Source organism: Uloborus diversus, chromosome 8, assembly GCF_026930045.1.
Source record: "Uloborus diversus isolate 005 chromosome 8, Udiv.v.3.1, whole genome shotgun sequence".
In the NCBI taxonomy this organism is placed as follows: Eukaryota; Metazoa; Arthropoda; class Arachnida; order Araneae; family Uloboridae; genus Uloborus; species Uloborus diversus.
The window spans coordinates 69,751,639-69,773,451 of record NC_072738.1 but is presented as its reverse complement, the minus strand read 5'-3'; the positions used below and the strand labels follow the sequence as shown (position 1 = coordinate 69,773,451).

The 21,813-nt window shown below is 34.0% G+C and overlaps 2 protein-coding genes across 2 annotated transcripts in view; both read right to left on the bottom strand.

Annotated features, from left to right (window-relative positions):
• Nucleotides 1–4,998, bottom strand: part of LOC129228154 (uncharacterized) — a 32,406-nt gene extending 27,408 nt beyond the window's left edge. The window contains exons 1-2 of the mRNA XM_054862807.1: nt 4,864–4,998; nt 2,436–2,602 (exon numbers count right to left, since the gene is read on the bottom strand). Of these exons, the coding sequence (XP_054718782.1) occupies nt 2,436–2,520 (85 nt within the window). The 5' untranslated portion in view covers nt 2,521–2,602; nt 4,864–4,998. The remainder of the gene's footprint in view (nt 1–2,435; nt 2,603–4,863) is intronic.
• Nucleotides 4,999–12,682: 7,684 nt separating this feature from the next.
• LOC129228057 (ganglioside GM2 activator-like) lies at nt 12,683–18,783 on the bottom strand. Its single transcript, XM_054862692.1, has 4 exons — nt 18,618–18,783; nt 15,724–15,934; nt 14,748–14,913; nt 12,683–12,858 (listed from the first exon to the last, which is right to left on the bottom strand). Exons 1-4 carry the CDS (start codon nt 18,703–18,705, stop codon nt 12,775–12,777), a joined length of 549 nt encoding a protein of 182 aa, XP_054718667.1. The 5' UTR covers nt 18,706–18,783; the 3' UTR covers nt 12,683–12,774.
• Nucleotides 18,784–21,813: the final 3,030 nt, after the last annotated feature.

Below are 21,813 nucleotides of genomic sequence, written 5' to 3'. Positions count from 1 at the left end.
TTTTATGTGGTCCCTATCCACCGCATAAAAACAGGTTTCGGTGTACATAATTTCAGTGATTAGCTTTTAAATTTTTATTATGCGCTTCAATATTTGCTAAAACTGCATGATTAGAATTTACATTTGAAAGAAAAACGACAAGAACAGCATTATTCAGATGAGTGACATTATGGACGATAAATAGTTTTTATCAGGGATGCCCACGTGGGAGAGACACATGGCGCATACTGCACAGTTAGATGTTTCAAGGGGGTTATTATTAGGAAGACTTAGTCTCATTTTTGGGGGCATAGTTTTGGAGCTCCGTTGCTTTTCAGGGGAAAAACCATAACTCCTTTAATCCGGACCTTAATAAACCGGACTCCGCTTAATCCGGACAATCATTTAGATGTACATACTTTTTGTAAAAAAAAGCAAGGTAGCGCATCAAGGAATTTACTTCCAGCTCGGTTATTCAGTTTTCCAGCCTGATGAGCCATAACAAGGATGAATCTGCAAGCTCTTTATGTGGTAACCGAGCTATCGGCATAATGCACGCATTTGGTATTTTTGTAATTTTCTCTTATGCAGTTTTATATTTCATTCTCTTGTGTTCAAAATACAATTTCTACTTTCTGCAGTAGTCTGTTCATGTACCTTGGCTCAATTTATAGCTTATTTTGTTTTATTCGGCTTTCACTAAAGGGGGTCCGTGATACAAAATTGTCAAATTTTGGAATTTTTTTTTTTAATTAATTTTTTTTTTTTTTTTTTTTCTGCTTAAAAGGTTGTTTGAATCTTGCTTCTATCCTAACTAGAACGAAAGATATAATCATTTTTTCTGCATACATTTAACTAATATTATACTAACTTTAAACGCGATTTTCTCATTGATGCAATGTTTCCCGATTTTTTGCATTCAAACTCTTATCAGTCAAGAACTGATAAAGATAAAGTAATGAAATTTGAAGTATATCTTTTTCAAACAGTTTACTTTAATTTTTATTCTGCAAATTTGAAAAAAAAAAAGACGTTTACTGCAAAAAATAATTTTTTGAAAAAAAAGTATTTTCGAATTTTTCTTCAAATATTTTCTAGTTTTTATCGGATTAATAATTTTTAAATCGTCGAATAAAAGTTAAAGCTTAGCTATTTAAGCACAATTTTTTTTTTTTTTTTTGAAAAAACTTTGGAAATTGACCAAGAATATTTTGAGTTTCAGCGATTTAAAAACATCTTTTTTTTAAATAAATTAAATTTAAATAAATTTTTTTTAATATTTATGTAATGATTTTGCACAATAAATAGATGGTGTGTCAGTGCAAAAAAATTTTAAAACTCTAAACTCTATTATTTATTTATTTATTTATTTATTTTCAAAATGTGTCCCGGACCCTTTTAACCGGTTTAATGAGGTTCTACTGTAGGGGACAGTGTTGTACCTTGGGACACTTTTCATATTTTAATTTTTCACGTCAACTATTTGAATCAAATTTAAAATCTAAAAGTCACATTAAAATACCCCAAAATACTTCCATGCAATCTATTTTTTAAAATTCAGACCGTTTGAAAATAAAATCTTGCAGCCATTTTTAAAGTAAAAGGTACAACATCCTATTGTACCTTGGGACACATCCTGTTGTACCATGGGTAAATCTTCATAATTCAGAAAACAGCCAAATACTTAAACCAACTTTGCACCAGAAAACAAAAAAAAAAAAAAAAAAAATTCATGGTAGTGAATTAAATTATAAATACTTAATAATTAATTATGAATTATTATCTAACATTAAATGTGTTTAAAAGAATACATAAGATTAGAACATTGTTCCATGTTCCTGAACATATCTTAATTATTAAGAACATGCATATGTCGTATTTTGGAACTTGTCCTAAGGTGCAAAATGTTTGGCTGTTCCAAGGTACAATCACCACGTGATTTAAGAAAAACCAAAATAACGGTCAATCTAGAAGCACTATCTTTATTTTCTCATAAGCAAATTATTTAAAGTGCTTCTCTTTTAATATAAAATAAAATTCAGTTGATTAAATTTACAAATACAGAGACAGAAAATGAAATAAAAAGGTAGAAAATTTTTACTTTTGAGTCATGAAATTTTCTTTCTCTCACAAAATTGTCAATTTTACTCATTTGATGCTAATTGTTACTATGACACCATGAAGGTTACTATTAGAGATTACAAAAACGTGGCTGCTAAAAAAAGGTTCTTAGAAATTAGCAGTGTCCCAAAGGAACAACAATCTCCCCTATACCGGCTGAAAGAACCAACTAATAAATTTGAACATCATATGAAAACTGTTTCTTAAATTTTCGAATCTCACCCATTTCGAATGAGTGCGACTGTACTTTACTTACAAAAATCTTTCTTCATTTAAATTCTCGCAACAATAATTAGTTTCTGGAGCAAAAGGTTAAAGAAAAGTATCAAACTTACCACAATCTTCAAACTTGAAGAATTTTGTTTCCACCATGACCAACAGAAAGAAAAACACGTTTACAGTATATACTGTTGATACCATTTCTACGACGATGTCGGAATTCAGCAAAATCTGACAGATGGCCTACTTGACATGCTCCCTCTTCGCTGCGACTTCTGCGCTTCTGAAACAAAATATTCCTTCTTACAATCTTCGTAATTATAAAAAAGCTAGCTTATTTTTTTCTGTATTCATTTAATGAAGTAGTGAACCAGTTAAAAGTCATCGGAAGATGTTTGCGTTAGAAATGAAAAAAAAAAATGTTTCATAATGTAAAAGAAATAAGATGAGTAAAGCGTAAAAAACGTTGACACATTTATTTTTGATGAATGTAGGGTATGTACTATGAATGCAAGTTAGGACAAAGGTTGTGCAAATGTTTTTCATTCATTTATTTTTAGTTTTTTCTTTTTTGAGCAATCACAAGTTCTGTTTGCTCTCATTTGACTGTTTTGAATTCCTAGGATTTTATTCCCCCCCCCCCGCTTTCCTCTGCAGCACCCCCGTTCTCCTCCCTATGCTGCACCTCTAGCGAAAACCGTCTCCAGGTTGTGTCTACATCCTACACACACCGCGCATGCCTACACACACACACACCTACACACACATACACCTACACACACACCTATACACTCATACACACAAACACACACACTCGTGATTGCGAAAAATATAATTTGAATTCAAGATGTTAAAATACAAATTATTATTATTTTTTTTTTTACATTTGTTTTGGTTTGTTCATTTTTTTTTTTTTTTTTTTCGAAACTCGAGAAGGTTTTTATGTTTTGTATTATACTGTAGTAATTAATCACCGAAACAAAAACTTTACTTTATGAAATAAGAATGGATTACGTTTCATGATTTATTACTTGAGCAATAAATTGCACTAACCAGGGATAGTAAGTATCTGAAATACTACTTCTTTTCATTGCTTATGAAATCAATTAGTTATGTTTTTTCCCTATTTGGTGCCTTTGGCCCATTTAGTGTTTTTACTGTTTGCCAAGGACCCAAGCAGTTTCAGAAATTTTTCGTACGTTTTAGGGGGGGGGGGGTTAAGAGGCACTAAGTCACAGAAATAAACTTAGCCAGATGATGAGATTAAAGTTGTTCTTTTGTGATGATTTGCAAAACTGGGCTATCATTAATGGGTTCAGACAATGAAAATTTCTTTGTCAAAATCTCAGTGCTTTATTGTTCTGGATGAAGTATAAAAAACTGAATAAGATGGTGTTTAAATCTCGATTCTGATAAAAATGCTTGTAACGGCTTAAACATCTCTGGAACAGGTATTTTCGAAAGAAAAACTTGCAGAAAATACACATCGGTGTAGTTTTTCCCGTTAATTATTCCGAAATGCTTCTCATTAACTGCACAGAAAATCCTAGTGAAGAAATGTATGAGCATTGCTTCAGGTAGCAGATTGGGTTAATTATTATTTCTAAGATTTCCTCAAAAATAATGTATTTATACGTATATTACTGAAGATTAATTGCACCAAGGTACAGTAAACTCCCGATTATCGGCGGTCGGTTTATCCGCGGCTCGGATTATCCGCGGGTCTTTTCACTATTTCTTTTCAACAGTCGTTAAATGTTTTTTAAACTTTTGATTGGGTTATTGTTCGTTTTAAACTTTTACATGTGTATGTTTTTTATATCCCATATTAGTAGATGGAATATAGCAATGTTTTTTGCTATAATTTAAATGTTTATGTGAGTGTTTTTCATATTTTTTAGCTATTGCATACAGTAGTAACATTTTTTACCTATTATTCGGATTATCCGCGGTTTTCGCTTAACCGCGGTTACCGTGCCACCCTATTCCGCGGATAATCGGGAGTTTACTGTAATACCAAATTCAAGTCAACCATTTTTTCCCTTCCGTCCTTAGGGTACCAGCTTTTAGTGCTTTGTTTTTCATGTGGGTAACTACCAAACGAACTTTTATCGATTAATTATATTTTTTTTAAATCTTTTTTAGTTTTAATTTAATTATTTAATCATTTATTTATTATAATTAAGGATTTATTTATTTATTATTAATAAGGATTTATTTATTTATTATTGATAAAGATTTTGTTATCATTGATAAATATTCAGTAACTTCATGTAAAATTAAAAAATTTATTGCATATAATCCGCTTTTTTACCCCCAATTGAATTTGAATTTAATTTTTTCCAACTTAAAAAGCCTATTCTTTCCAACATAAAGTATAGCAATCATGCATAGAATCATGTAATAATTTTTTTTCCCTTCAAAACTTCAATGTTCCCAAAGTTCCTGCTTTCCTCCAAAATTTACGGGGTTTTCCCCCTAATTTCCATTTTTCCTAAATTTTTGTAATGTTTTAAGTTAAGAATATACTAATCTAAAACTTACCACTGCGAACATTCATTCGGGCAGGCTATAGTCCCTTCAACCCATGAGCTCAAGTAATAGTGCGTTCCTTCAAAATGTGCGAGAATTCTCTACAGATTGAGGCACAGAGCATAAATGCTGTTGCTGAAGCAGCTCTTTGAGGCGAAACTTGGCAACTCCACCCAAATAAAAGTTGTTTGGAAAGAAAACAATGCGTGACGAAAGCAACGTCTCAAGAGAACGTGCCTTTTTTTCTTAAAAAAAAGAAGAGCTATTGAAAATGTTTGGTCGTTCCTTATTTCTCCACTTCACGCCAACATTTCACATGCTCGGGGGTCTTATTCTGGTTTCCCCCACAAAGTATGGTTACACTGAAAATTCTCGGTGCACATTGGGCACATGTTTGGAGCACATTAATTCAGAAAAAGTGCTCTAGTTGCCTGAATGTACAATAATATTTGTTCCGATAAAAAGAAAGTGCACTGAAATATGCTCCGAATATGTCCTGCTTGGGATATTTTCTTAACTTAAACGGGAACACATTTGAGAACGGATTAGGGGTAAATTTGAGAATAGATTGCGAACACATTTGGGTACACACGTGAAATAATTGCTTTCTTTCGTACAACTATAATTTCAACGAGGAACGAAGCTAGGCTTCGGCCATTCCACCGAAGCTTCGATCTGGCCGAATCATGAGCTGTGATTCAGCAGCTTTAGCCTGAAACAATTATGTTGCAAATTTTCTTTTACAATTGTAACTGCTTCTTCAGCATATCTTTAGCTACCCAGCAATTCAGGCCAGGCTTCTCAAGATATCCGAATGACTTAGTTTTTTCAGAAAAGTCTGTAGAGGTCACCGAGGCTGTCTTCGACAGCTTCGGAGTAATCTAGTGCTTTTCTTTTGCACATCATGGACAAGACAACAACAACAACAACAACATTGTCTTTTACGTTCAACATAGTACTTTATGATAAATCATAACAGAAATGTATATTTAATTTTTCAATTTGCGTATTGAACCCTTGGAACCAAAATTAATTCAACAATAAAATGTTTATTAACAATGTATTCTAATGAAAGTTACATTACGTTATACTTAGTTTATCAGTTTATTAAAAAACATAAGTTTTAAAAAATGAAGCTGTATAAATATACTGCATCAAACATTCTTCAAATATTTCAATCTTTAAAACTTATAACAATAACGATGTTATTTATAAAAAACAAGGACGAATATGCGACTGATGAGCATCCTTAAGTAATTTGTTTTAAAATTATGTTTTATTTAATAGTTATAAGTACAATATTTCAGTTTTTTAAATAGATGCATTAATCTGTTAACATATTTTAACTTGTGACATTGTTAAATACTTCTCTAGAAATAAATACTAAATGATAGACTAGTAAGAAAGAATACTTGATAATATTACTTTTACAAAGTCGTCAAGAAATGAAGCATTTTGCTTTAAGAATGTTTAGGCAACGGTATTTACAGTAATATTAATACGTAATCTAATTAGTAGGCACTTTATTATTGGATAATTCTATGATTTAATACTTAATCATATCAGTTGATTAGTATAAACATTAACTTAATTGTAAAGCATGCCTTTAATATTCCAAATAATGCTTTATATTACTTATTCTGATGAAAAATTACAATAATGTGTGATTTTCTGGTACCATCAGTGCAAAGCAAAAATAAAATCTTAATTGGGTATAAATATTAATTTAAAGAGACACATTAAGCTGAAATGTTGAAAAAATGAAGAGTAGTTAAGTATATGGAAAATTACATGATATTAAATGCTTTTTTTTTGTGCATTTAATGCTAAAACTCAGCATACAGGGCAACCGAAGCTTCGGTCATTAGTTGGCCGAAGCTTCGGTATTCAGCGTTTCGGCCAAATTGCGCTTCGTGCTCTCGCAAATTTCAGGAGCTTTTTCTAACTACCAATTAATAGAATCGCTCGATATGATACTACTAGAAATTTTGCTGAAATGAATCGCTATCCGGTGGGGTGGCGATTGAGGCCACGGTGGCCTGATAAGTAAAGCATCGAACTTGTGACCGGAGAGTCCCGAGTTCGATCCTAGCCGGCCGAAGATCCACCGTCTTCGTTAATGGTGACTTGGGGACGTTAAATATGCTCGTGGTGACAAAGTCCTGCAAGTGAAACGATACCTCTGGGGGTGATGGACCAGGGATTGCTCGGTTTCTGGTCTAGATCAAAAAATCAAAGCTGTCTTCAGAGTCCCATCCGATTGGTTGAACCACAAAACAGTGGTGCATTACCCGGGCAGCAGTTGATAGCTGCCCAGCAAGATTGCTGCAAAACTAACACCAAAAACTACTGTTATAATCAAAAGAGAGTTCCGCAAGCGTTGTAAAAAAGTGTTCTAAAGGAAGGGACGTGTGTCAGAGTTCAAAAAATGTTCCCAAATACGCTCTCAAAAGTGTTTGAAAAATGTGCTGTGGCAAATAAGTACTCTCAGAAGGGTTCTCAAAACTGTTCCAAAAATTGTGCTTCAAAGTGTTTTTAATAAATAAAGCTATTGTGATTGTTCAAAAAGTGTCTGATATCTCTCTGTGGAAGGCGATCTGAGGGTGGGTTAAGGGTTGAAAATGGCTCATCATAATTTCCGGCAAAACTACGAGCCCTATCAAAAAAATTAAATGACAAAGTTGTTGGGAAAAAAGAGATCTTCAACTTCTGTGCATGCACTTTTTTCACATAACCTCAAGATTTATGCGAAAAATTCAAAAAACCGACTTTTTGGTTTTTTATTTTTATCTCCCACAATTTTTTTTCCACGAAATTTGGTGAAAGGTTACCTTTTTATGCCCCAAATACCCTGCAATTTTTTTATTCAAAATGTATTTTTTTTTCCTTATTTTCATTTAATATTAAAAAAGCATCAGAATTTTCAATCGAAAAATCCTACGTCAAAATATCTAACTTATTTAAAATACGGTGCGGGGTTTTTTTTTTCGTTAGAATTTTTAATTTCTGATGATGTAAATTATGGAAAATTTTCGCAGAAAATGAAAAAAGAAAAAAAAAGAAAAACTCGAATAAAAAAAAAGAATTCATCATTATGTAAAAGTTTAAGCTATTAATTGAAATTTACACTTTAATCATTCAAAAAATGAAAGTTTCCATGTTAAATTGATAAATTAAAAAATTGAAAAATCCACGAATTTAAAGAGATTGCAAAAAACCTTTGCAAAAATAGTTATAAATAGTCGACATGCAAGCAGTATGATAATGCACTTTTACTGCAGCTAAATTAGGCACATTTCTCAAACGATCCGTAACATTTTTATTGAAATCATTTTGTGTGTTTTGTTTTTGAATATGTTGTAATGTATTGTTTCTTGTATTGTTATTTTGAACCGATCGTATTTTTTCTTTTGAAATATTACCGAAAAACTCACCGTAAAAACAAAACGAAGAACAATGAGATTGGAAATTAAAAGTAAAACCGTCTTTATATATTTATTTTCCTTCCTTTGATTTTCTCTGTCTTGAAGTACGAAACGTAGCTATATTGCATTTCAACCACTGAAGTCAGACTTACAGGTCTATCATCCTGTTCGCCCTTTCTTGAAGAGTGTCGTGATCAAATACGTAAACTATCGCTATATCTTGCACTTGAAAGATCGATTTTACAATTGATTCATTCGGATATGTTTCCCGTTGTTGTAGAATATGATGCTGATCAATAACTAATCAGTTCTATAATCTGTTTTTTTTTTTTTTTTTTTTTTTTTTTTTTTTTTTTTTTTTTACCGTGGTTTGCTTTGTAAATGGAACTAAGCTAGAGAATTTACTTTTTTTTTTTTTTTAATGGCAAAGTGAACCTCAGATTATCCGGCATGCCGGAGAATCAGAATTTCCCATCATGCCCGGTCAACCTCTCCTATTTCGGCATGACGGCTAATGCAGAACGAACCATACATTTTTTTTTTCTGTGAATGCCAACTAAAAAGCAAGTTTGCAAAAAAAAAAGTTATTACAGATCGTGCTATACTTGAAATTGTAGCTAAAAACAAGAAACAAGTAAAGTTTACACCCCCTACTTCATTGGATAAGAGTGAGTTTTTAAATCATGCGAGCTATACCAGTTTTTGAGATAAAGATGCCGAATTTTGGATTGCCAGCAAGTGTAATATTCATTTGAACTCAGTAGGACCTAAACTCTTGCATTTCTTTCTTTTTTAATATAAAAAGTTTTAGCGTAACATTCAACTATAAATTATTACCTAACAGTTATCACTACAGTAACTGTAAAAAAAAAGTTATTTTCGAATTTATTTTCATCTCTAAGTAAGACGTTATTTCAAAACGTTTTGGTCTTATTTATCATTGATTTTGCGATGGAAAGCGTAAGCTTTCTGTTTTTCGCACGAACAAGAAAATTTCTGCTGGAAGAGGTAACATTTAATCCAGCTAATCAGAGAACTTTGCGAACAATTTTAGGTGAAAATTAAACGTAATTTTTTTTACCAAATTCTGCAGAAACTTTTACAGCACTCAAATGTGTATTTTTCATAATTGTTTTAACTGTAAATCTTCGATCACGTTTTGGTAACTTTGCCAGTTGGCCTTTTCTTACCTTGTTTTCGATCCGATTCGTTTCTTTAAAGCATTTTACCAAGCACTTTACTATAGAATGGTATAAATTAACTAATTTAGAGACATTTCATTCCAATTTACCGCTACTGTGAGGGGAAAAAATCAAATTTCTAATGGTGTTTGTTGTTTTTTATGAATACCAGCCATTTTAAAATAATAAGCAGAATATTAGGGAACAAATAAGCAAAACATTACAGCGAAATAACTTTACAATGTCAACACAATGCAAAAATAATTTTAAAAAAAGACATATGTAATTTTAATCACGAATTTATTCAAAACATTTCAGTGTACAAATACTTTTGTGGCGTATTATTTCTCTGTCTCTTCGTTTTCTGATTAATTTCAAGAATAAAATCAGGCAACATATTAAAAACAGTACTAAGTTTTATTTAGAATGGCATAGGAATGATGTGAAAAAAAAATGGACTTCATTTTCGAATTCAGTTTTGCGTTATTTTGGTTTTACTACAAAATTTCAAGGTGTATCGAATTTAGGAGCCACTGTATCTATACATTTCTTTTTAGATGAGGTAGTTCCAAAATCGATCTATTGAAGTAAAAATTTGGCTTCAAAAGCACGAGTTTATAGAATATTAATGAATAAAGGCAGTGGCTTTTATGAGTTTATGTGAACCACGTTTTAATTTTCTCCATTTCCTTGACTTAACCTCTATAGTGAAAGTAAATTTTAAGTGTAATAATGAATGTGTTTGTGCTATGAATAATTTATTCCAACCATCAGTTGTAGCAATTCTTTATAATATTATTTTTTAATATTCGTCTCAATTGCACTGAATTTTGAGAAAAACTTTTCTTGTTCGTATAACAAACAGTAATTTGTTGTCACCGGTATTAGCGTGCTGTTCTGTCTCGCTATTCAGCTTTATATCAAGCGAGATAATACAGGCGTCCCTCGTATAACACGGTACTTCTGCGGCACGATTTCGATATTACACGGTACGAAACTTACTTCATGGTAGTATTTATACTTCATTTTAATACTTCATGGTTTTGATATAACTCGAATGTTACATTTAAAAAAGATGGAATTTCATTTTTGCTTAATACATTCTATTAATGCTTGATAAATCTGATAAGTTTTTACTTTGTTTTTACGAAACTTGGTTTCGATATAACACGGTACACATCCCTTGATTTACATTATTTCTAAGTCTCATATAACACAGTTTCGATATAACACGATACATAGAAACCTGATTTTTATCATGCACATACATAATTAGTATAAAAAATAAGTAAAAATGTTATTTTTAAAAAAGTCTCGAATAACACGGTTTCGATACTACACGGAACGAATTGACCGTGTTATACGAGGGACACTAATACCTTGAACATTTGCAAAGAGGTAAGGCATAATCAGTTGGAACATATGTTCAGAAATTTACATAATTGTAAAGAATTTCTAAAAGAAAGCGAAAACGGGGGAAAAAAAAGAGACTAACAAGATCAAATTTATCTTAAATTTCAAACCAAAATGTTAATAAAATGCCAACACAATCGTATTTTGACCAATAGTAAAACGTTAAAGATGATGTTAATAGTGGAAAGAATTGTCACTCGAAGAACAGCTACTATATATTAGATAGTAACTGTTCAGCTATAAATGATAATGATTTTTTTTTTTTTTTTAACTAACCCATTATGAAAAGAAACACTCACACTCACAAAAATGATTTTTTCAAGACCAACGAGTTAAGGACCGAATTATTTGAAGATGAAAGACTTCCAAGCAACTACAGGAAGTGTATCGCGCATTATTAACAGTACAATCGGCCTGCGTGAATTCAGAGAATATTTTCTGCTGCAGGACATTTTTTTCACTAAAATGAATTAGAGACTTATAACTAAATACATATACATGCATTATGTATCTTGCTATTATTGATTTTTTCATCATGATATTTGTTCCTTCATTTTATGTTTGTTCATAATACGTAAATATTGCACTTTTTGCACAAAATTATAAAATATGACAAGGAAACATTTTTTTTTTTGGGGGGGGAGGAGATTTCTGATACCGGTATTAATACCGGTATTCCGGTATCACGTTTAAAATATGCCGAACACCGGTATTGTATTTTTGGTCCGGTTTTGCAATCCCTACTTACATGGTTTAATGTGGATAAAGAGTGGGAAAGATAGACAGAGAGAGAGAGAGTGGGGAGGGAACAGTAAATAATAATAAGAAACCTAAGAATGCAAGCTAAACCTCCCCCCCCCCTTCCTGTAGCCACGCAAATCAGTAAAATAATAAATGTTCCTGTTGGGAAGGAATGCGTCACATTATGAAAAGTATTGATAAATGATCAATGCATATGTTTTCAGAAATGTATCTGAAATTTTACTTCTTTTTACAAAAAAGGAAGTATTGTATATGCGAAAAAAATTTCACTCAAAATTTCGCCTTAATTTCCATTTTGCTCACCCCCGAATTAATGTTGAGTTTTTTTTTCAACCCGACCGCAAGCGGATAAGTCCCTAAGAACGTATAAACACCCGAAATATCCATTTTGACATTCCCCGAGTTAATTACAACGACTTTTCTCGTTACGTCCGTATGTACGTATGTATGTATGTGCGGATATGCGGATGTGCGGATGTATGTCAAATAACTCAAGAACGGTATGTCCTAAAAAGTTGAAATTTGGTACGTAGACTCCTAGTGGGGTCTAATTGTGCACCTCCCCTTTTGGTTGCATTCGGGTATTTCTAAAGGGGTCTTTTGCCCCTTTTTGGGGGGAAACCATTGTTAATTTCGATGTTTACTCAAGTGGTGTTACAATTTGGCGGACAGTTGGCGATATATCGCCAGTCTTTTTGTCAACAGGTAAGTTGGCGACAAGTTTGGCGTTTTTTTTTTTTTTTTTAAACCTTGTTTCAATTTGGCCCCTGGTGGTGATATTAAGAGAGTAAACTATTGAATCACATTAAAATTGCCAATAATGGGAAAATGACATTAAAATAGGAGTAAAAGGAAGTCATGTGATGCACACATCAGCTCTTTTAATTTATATTTTGTGGTAACTCTAATTGAATTTTGATTTTAGAAGATTATAGAAAGACGCTAATACTTTTCTACTTTACTGACAACCTGCGTTGCAGAGAAATAAAGAATTCCTCTAAGAATGAAAAAGATTCTTAATAATATTTGTTCAAATAAAGGAAAACAGTATAAATAAAAATGTATGCTTTATTTCTGTATTTACATCGGAGGTGCGTTAACAACATGAAAAACAAGAAGGACGTTTGGTTCATTGGTAATTTTTAGGGTCGTGCTTTGCCGGTGAAAATGGCACATGCCAGCATTCTGCTCTTGTGAACAACTTTAACTTCAACTCGGAATTCGCCCTGAAAAGCAAGAAAAAAAATGACTACAATAAATAATAAATATTACCTAAATAACTACAAATTTATATATTCAGTAAATTACCGCCCAATTAGCCAGGGCTAAAGCAGAAATACATCGCCAGCTCAGTCATTTCCAGTCGAGGACTGCAGTTTCGTGCTTGTTAGCACTCATCAGCCCGGCATAGGAAAGTGACTGAGCTGGAGATGGAAAACCTCTTAAGGAAGCCAAGAGTGCGAAACAAACTGGTAGCATTTCTGTTTTAGCCCTGGCTAATGGGCGGTAATTTACTGAATATACCTTGCCTCGCGTTCAATCTTCGAGTTGAACCGAACCATTGCTTCGGTCACTCGTCTGGTCTACTAACTCTATATTGCTACCAGTTTGTTTCGCACTCTTGGTTTCCTTAAGAGGTTTTCCATCTCCAGCTCAGTCACTTTCCTATGCCGGGCTGATGAGTGCTAATAAGCACGAAACTGCAGTCCTCGGCTGGAAATGACTGAGCTGGCGGTGTATTTCACGTACAAATTTATATTTAGATAACACTGGTAATTATCTACGATTACCAATGGTACCTTTGGCAAACTTTTGGTATCGTGTGGCACTTAATTTAAGGCAAATATTTGTAAGAGAACTGTATGCACATCTTTTGAATCGGTAAGAATCCATTCTTCAAAAAATGTAAAAAGTGAGAAAAATAACAATATAATATTTTTTTCTCACAGCTTTACTTTCAAGTACTGCCGTTGCCGTTCGAGATTCCTGTAATCTCAAGACAAGTATCAGAAGTCTGAAAATTTGTGACTTAAAATATTGTTCTATAAAAACATTGATTAACTGTTTTATTTTTATTTATTTACTTATAATGAGCACTGTTGTGACACAGTTCCTGCAACTGTAAAATTATATGTTTTCTCATTTCATCTATGACGTTATAAAAATTTAAGGACATAAATTGATTTCTTGGAAGAATTTTCAATTCGAAAGTGGTTAAGACTTCATACGCTCCAATAGTTTTTTTAACCCTCCTATACCAGCAAGACCACAGGCACGCAATGTTAAACTCCATTGGGATGCCCGGAGAGTACTCGGGCTTGCCACCAGGAAGGTTAAATGTTTCCATTTGTGTCAATAGGTTTAAACAAAAGTTTGTTTTAATCATAATTTTTTCATCAGCAGGGGTCTTGTTGCAGTAGTACCGCTTAGCAAGCCGCATCTGGGGACCATGTCCCCCTCTATCTCACGGTCGCGTTAACTTCCTCACTAAAACGTAGCTTTTAAGAGTACATTTACACTATGAAAACTAACGTAAAACTACAGTATAATAACTATCAGTATTCGGTTCATTTTAAACAGAAATCATGGAGGTCCAAACAGCACAGCAAAGTTGAAACCAGCAGCAGATGCCTATGTAGCACAATTCCAAATTAAGGACAAATGTCTGCCCTTGTTTGCTTCATAGACCTGTAAGATTTAGACGGAGCTACGAAGCGACGATTACATCTCAGTTTCCCAAGTGACCTGTAAATGCAGATTACATGACGACCTTTCAGTTTCCACCAATCCGAAGCTTTAGTATGCTATCAGCTCCGTCAGCGATTAATGTCTAGTTCTCTCAAGTTTTCGGTTTTCATCGTAGGCCTACAAAAGTAATTTGAAAACTTTCCATGCCGTTTTGGAAGCAATCTTTCAATGAAATAAGGTTGTTCCGTTTTATCTACTCTCTCTTATTCCTCCTATTATACCTAAAAATTTTCAAATCTTCAAAGTATTTTCCAATTTCAATTGTTCATTTCTATCAAAAAAAAATACAGGATTTGTTGAAAGAAATTTTACTGTTTGATGGTGTGAACTGTAGCTCGAACTACTTTAACAACAAACTACAACTCACCGACGCGATGAATTTGATGAGACCTCCCAGTTCAGGCATAGGAACAGTTGCGTTCTGTGCTCCGTAATGGCCAACAGTGATTGGGCATCCATACTCAGCACCCTCCTTGTAAAATGGCCGTCCTTGGACTTCAAACTTCTTCAAGAAATTGCAATGCTCATAATTACTGAAACGAAAATTTTTCGTTAGTATTAAACGATGTCAAAACCAGAAATTCACTGGTTATGTAATCTTTTTTCTTTTTTGCAAAAGATGCGTTGAATAATCTGCCAAAGTAAAATGTTGTCAAACAGGCAGTGGAAGCTATCGTATAGAAAACTATCACGATGTTGCCTTTCGTTGGTTGTTGGAACTAAAGTTGCAGCATATGTTCGTGGACACGAATAACCTGAAGTTTACACTTGGTATTTACCCCCCTCCCCCGCCCCCATACAAAATTAAGACTTTATAAAATTTAACCGCTCCCCAATATATCGACAGCACGAATATTTTGAACAAGCAACATCAAACGTTAACGGTTAGAATTATACGTATGCTATATTTTTTATTTATGTTATTCAAATAACACATGATGTTATTTGTTCTTTTATTCACCTGTTGTAGGAAATAGTGCTTGCACACACTTTCCCACAGTGTTGTGAATAACGTGATTCTCCAGTGCAAGCAATACTTCATTGCAGTACTGCACTTAGCGCATCTATTTTGACTAGTTTTTGACTTTCAGACATTATCTAGATTACGGGCGGAAAAGGATAAAGCATTGCAGTACTGAACTTAGCGCATCTATTTTGACTAGTTTTTTAACTTTAAGACATTATCTCTATTACAGGCGGACAAGGACAAATAATTTTTGCGTCAAAAATATGTCTCGAGAAGCTGTTTCGACTGCTACCTATTTGAACTTTTTTTTCCATTATTTCGTGTGATTCCCTGGTAAGATTGTAAAGGAAAGTACTAGATGCTTTTTTCAACTTACCAGGATCCAATGCCGGCGAAACATGGGGCTGGAAGTTTGACAGGGAATCCAAACAGGTTGGTGACTTTGTACACCTTCATCTTAACCTGAGTGCCGGCTGGGATGTCCTCGTTCAGATCAATGTCCACCCATGCGGTCACATTTTGACTGAAGGAGATGGGATCTGGAGCTATTACGAACTGATGGATGTCCGCAATTCCCTTGCCCTGACCTGGAGGGAAAAAAGTTAAATTATACTCAATTTATTTAAACCAAGCAATTCAAGATAGTTTTAATGTGTGCCTCCTTATGTGCAGGGAACACTAATCGAACGAAATTCTAAATTTCAAATTTATGTCTTGAAATTTAGTTAAAACAACCATGTTAGTGTGAACAGATAAAAATATCGTGTGAAAAAAAAGGATTGAAATCTCTAACTTTCCAATAATTCTATATATATATATATATATAAGCAAAAAATGTTTAATTGTGGGACTAAGCTTACTGCAGTCAAGTACAAGAAGTAAACATAGAGTAACAGTAGAACAAGAGAGCGCTTTAGAGTTATTTTTCAGCTATACACATGAAAGTGGTTTTGACTACTATCATTTGGTAATAGAAACTGTCTATCTTTCAACCAAGTGTGTGAACCTAGTTTCACACGTAATTTCATTTATCTATGATATGGCCAAATACATTCTCCACCCTTTTGACCACTAAACTCCTCCATGTTGACAGCCAGTTTCTAACTTGCAAAAAAAAGTAACTCAGACTCTCGTGTTTTATGAACTCTGTGGAAGTAAATTAGGGGCTAATTTATCCAAAAAAACTCAAAATTTGCATACTGCAATATTTGAAATTAAGAAAAATTTGCATTTGTAACTCCCTTCTTCGATTCTATTCAAAAAAAAAAAAAATATTTGCTAATACCTTTTTTGTACAAAGACTTACAATATCCTTTAATTGTTTTGAGCAGTGTATTAAGCTAAGCTATCATACAGAGGCAAAATCTGCTATTCTCCATTACGCTAAGAAAACCCGTTAAGTACCAACAGTTTCAATATATAATTTAATTCACAAAATGCCCTAAATGTAGAGTCCTGAAAGAACAAAACGGCTGTTTTTTACTTCACTCCTCTCCATTATAATAAAATGTTTCAAATTTTCAAGAGCAATTAAAATAATTTTAAAGTATACAGTAGCCCCTCGTTATATCGCGCCTCGTTATATCGCTCATTCGGATATATCGCTCTTTTCTTCTGTCTCCCGAAATATTAAAGTCTAAAATAAGAAAAAAACTTTGCTTTAAGTTTGAAACCCTTTCTGAAAACATATGGTATTGCACAGAAAAGGTCTCTTTCTTCTCTATTTTGTCAATGAACAAAAGAAAGCAATTCTTCTGAATTCGCTGGAAAAGCAGCAGCAATTCCTGTCATCCAAATGTACATACCCGCACAGTATATTTCAGTTTAAGATGGTCTGTAAACTACTTGACATCTTCTTTTGTATTGATACATTGCCTTTACATGGAGTGAGAGACATCAAGTAAGTGTCATAGTAGCCCATGTAGAAGAGAACATACGCCCTTCTTTTAGTACAGAAAAGATTTGTACTTGGTTGCACAAACCAGGATTTGCATCAAAGAAGGGAATAATGATCTGGACGGGCGAAATAGTTTCCTGGAAACAATCTGGTTTCTTTTACTTTTCACATCCTTCCTACAGCAAGTAAAACGGATTAGAAAACCTACTCGGAATAAGAGGGTATTGGAGTGCTCATTCTTATCTCGCAGTAGCTCAGAAAGATCGTCTTCATTCGCCACTTGATGATTTTAACTTTCTGACGGTGAAAATTTACTTAAATTTCAATCTTCTTTAAATTTCAATAGGTGTGATAGTACCCATATCGAAACCATTAGAAACTAATGTCAAAAAGAACGAATGCCAATTTACTTGTGTATTAGACATAACTATTTTTAATGCCCTCCGTTATATCGCGCTTTTGGATATATCGCTCTTTTTCTTTGTCCCCCGAAAAGCGCGATATAACGAGTGGTTACTGTATCTCGATTTCCCGTATGCTTTGAGTTTGAATTGAACGAGTTTTGTTAGTTGCCTACTCACTTATAATACAGACTTTTCTGTATAAAACTAAACAATGTGCTAGGCACGTAAGTGTCAGTAACAAAAGAACACGAGGTTTTGTCAACTATCAGCAGCTGGCTATAACTTAAGGTTACATTCACTAGCTGATTCGAACCTCTATCAGATACCGAACTCCATAGGATCCATTAAACTCAATACAACGTTTTGAAAGGTCAACCAGTTTATCTTTAAACTTTTTAAGTTCGATTTTGGGAATGTCTAACACCTACGCCAAGCTGTTTGAATGGTTGAAATATCACCCTGAAAAGTTCCTTTTCATTACAATTATTTAATTTCGGGAACAGAAAACCAATTTATGTCCTCAATCACCTCCAATATTCGCCAGGATATTCATTATGTGACTATTTTCTGTTCCTAAAACTGAAAACTGCAACGAAAGGAGCTTTTTACGATGATGTTCTACTAGTCATGCAAGCAGCCGTTGACACAAATGCTAAAGAACATTCCTAAATCTAAATTTAAAAATCTAAGGATAAATTAGTTGACCTTTCAAAACGTTGTATATTGAATTGAATGGATCCTATTTTGAATAAATTATTAGCTTTAAAACATATTACCACGCTTATTTTATACTACAGTGAAACCTGTGTAAGTTGACCACTTGCGGTGCACTACTTTAGTGGTCAACTTAAACAGGTGGCCAACGTACAAGGGTGGTCAACTTTACAGGTTTTACAGTATCATTAAAAGGTTCGGTTATTTTTAGACCTCACTGTGTATTTCCTTTAATAAATACAAACAGCCACTTACTACAATCTTCAAACTTGAATTGTTTTTCGGCACAGTTGACGAACCCCGCCACCAAGAAAACCGCAGCAAATGATACAAACGTCTTCATCTTTCAAACAACCGGGAGCTCTATGCAAATGAGTACCTGTTGTTAACTCCCCTGATGGCAGATGGTGTTGGTATATTTATAACATATGCTATCAGTGTTGGGAAATAATCTTGAGAAAGCGACAATGATATTAAAATGTTTCTACTCTTTTCTAATGAGCCAGCCGATCTATCGCGATAAGGTCCAATGCCGAGACTAAAGAGGTGACTTCGATATACTAAACAGTAAAAGATACAAAAAGAAGCGTCATCGGAATTGTTCTTTCTGTTATCACTTACTGTTTCAGTATCTGTGAAGGTTACTGGGTTTCTAGCTATAATTGATAATATCCAAAAGGGTTTTTTGAGCCCAATAATAAACATTTGTTAAAACTTAAAACAAAAAACCGCTATTATTTCTACCCATATAAAAACCAGAAACATGTTGGAGAAATGGTAACAGCTTCACTCAGTAAAAAACCGCTCTAATTTCGCGTGAAATATCTGCGACTTATAAGGTGGGTGTACGACCAATTAAAGGCCATGTAGATCAATAAGCGCCAACCCCCCCCCCCCCCCATCCCCTTTGAACTTCTGCACAAGACTCCTTGCTACCCCATATCACTTGATGAATAATTTAGCATTTTTGATGAAGAGTAAAATGTCTATTTTATGGAGATTTTGGGGTATTGAAAGGAAACTATTTAGACAATACTTGCTAGCAATATTGCTGTTGTAAGGCAAGACTCATATAAAAGGTTTATTCAAGAAGTTTCATGACTGCGTTAAAAATCAAAACCCTTTATAAGACAAGTTTTCAGGTGGGTCTGTGTGTGTGTTTCTCTTTTATTTCCGTCCCTCAGCACGGTACGGCATAAATAATGTTTTCTGGATGACTAAAGTATGCACCACGTTGTATTGGTTAAAGGATCCATCATAACACACTTTACGTGGTCTTTATAGCATCATATAGAATTCCATTCAATTCTTAGTTCCGTCTTTGTAAGAGGGGTTTCGTTTTATAATAAACAACACTAGGAGCATATATCGACTTTACATATTCGGCTAACGTGTCTAAATTTTGCTGAAGGCCACTTGCTATGGGTTGTTGTGCCATCTGTTAGCAAGAAAGTTTTATATAATCTTTGTGCCAAGCTTTCGGAACATTTGCGTTAATTATATAGCCTAACATATATGAAACAAATATCTCTGATCTTTCAGATTGCTTTCAATAACTTCAGGTAAATACTATTAAATTTCGGCGAAGTTCACCACGTTAATTATCTTATATTTTAACATATTTTTACCAATTGACGAGAAATTCCAAGTGAACCGCTTTTTGTTTAATCTAAATGCTCAAAAAAGGATACACATTTCCTTGCAATTGACAAACAACTCGTATTTTTCCACGTAATCTCCCCCCCCCCTTCCTTAAAACCCGTTATGATAACTGTACCAACACACGAGGGCCGTCGTGGCCTGATCGGTAGGGCATCGGACTTGTGACCGGGGGGTCTCGTGTTCTATCCTAGCCCGTCGATGAACCACTGTCTTCATTAATCGTGACTGGAGGACGTTAAATATGCTCGTGGTCACAAAGTTCTCCAAGTGAAACGATACCTCTGGTGGTGAGAGACAGGGAATGCTCGGTTTCTGATCTAGATCAAAAATCAGAGCTATCTTCGGGGTCCCATCTCACTGGTTAAACCACAAATAGTGATAGGTACGGGGGACCCTCCTGGAGTGAAAAGTGAAAAAAAGTACCAACACACGCGATGGCAATTGCCCACATTAGTGCTTTCACTCGCTAAATACCAATAGAACAATACTTGATTTCTAAAGTGCTCAGTCAAATGACAACTTTCGTTCCTGGAACTGCATACGAGTTACAGTAAGATATACTACATCACACCACAGATGTATGGACAGTTAATAAATTCGTAGAATAAATTAAAACATTCAAGTCGTGTCTCATTTAAATAAAAGCTGGCGTTTCCTTAGCACAATATCAACGTTTCTGGCGTTGGGGCGCCGGAAAGAAATGTTTCACAACTTTCAAATTTTGAGGGTGACCTACGAGCAATTTTTCCACACCATTACGATTTGATTTTTAAAAAATCGTTTTTTCATTCCAGTCAAGTTAAACACAGTTTCAACGGTTTCCTTTGACATGTCTCCAAACTTTAACAACTAAAAACGAGTTAAAGAGCACCGTATGTTCTGAAGTTTTAACACAAAAGTAGTTTTTGGTTAACCCCTTAACTGCCGCGCATGTACAATCCGTACATGTACGCCTTGCTCGATATGAAAGTCGATAAACCACATGAACAGCTCAACTGCACCGATTACTAAAAGCAAACAGCTTAAAATGTGTCGACCCTCCCCTTTTTCCCAAATGCAAGCTTCAAAATTTCATCGATATTCTGTTAGAATTTATCTCATTGAAGTTTTAATCTTTTTTTTTTTTTTTTTTGATTGTTACAATACTAATCACAAACTACGGATTTGATAAAAGAATAATAGGAGAATAAACATGTTTCGCTTCTTTTGTCTGTTAAGATTTTATTTCTTCAGGATATTTATCAAAGCCAACACATTTCAGAGCATAAAGAATGTGTATCTATTTTTTTAATGTTTTTTTTTTTTTTTTTTGCATCTTTCTTCGTCATTGTAAAACATTTTTGAAATTCGTCGAAGATATTGTCCAATATCTTCTAAATTATTCATATAGTATCGATATAATAATTGATAAATAATTATATTCATCTCTTCAACTGCAGGCCACCTTGTCTAGCGGTCAAAGAAGTCTGACTGCTATGGGTAGGTGCCGGGTTCGAATCCCGGCTCGGGCATGGATTTACTTTCTCTCTCCTGTTCTTTGTTTGTGTGAATGTGTTGTTATGCTGTGAATGGATTCTTACCCTATAAACGGGTCCTCTTATGGCATGTGTGTACTGTGGGAGTCGAACTTCACACCAAATTACGGTACAGTTGGAAAAGTGAAGCAGCGCACCCCAAATTGCCAGCCTAGCTGGCACAAGACAACAACAGCAATCTATTCAACTCCAGATGCTATTTTATCCATGTATTCCCCTGTCGAAATATCTTTGTAATGAAGCTCTTAGTCAGA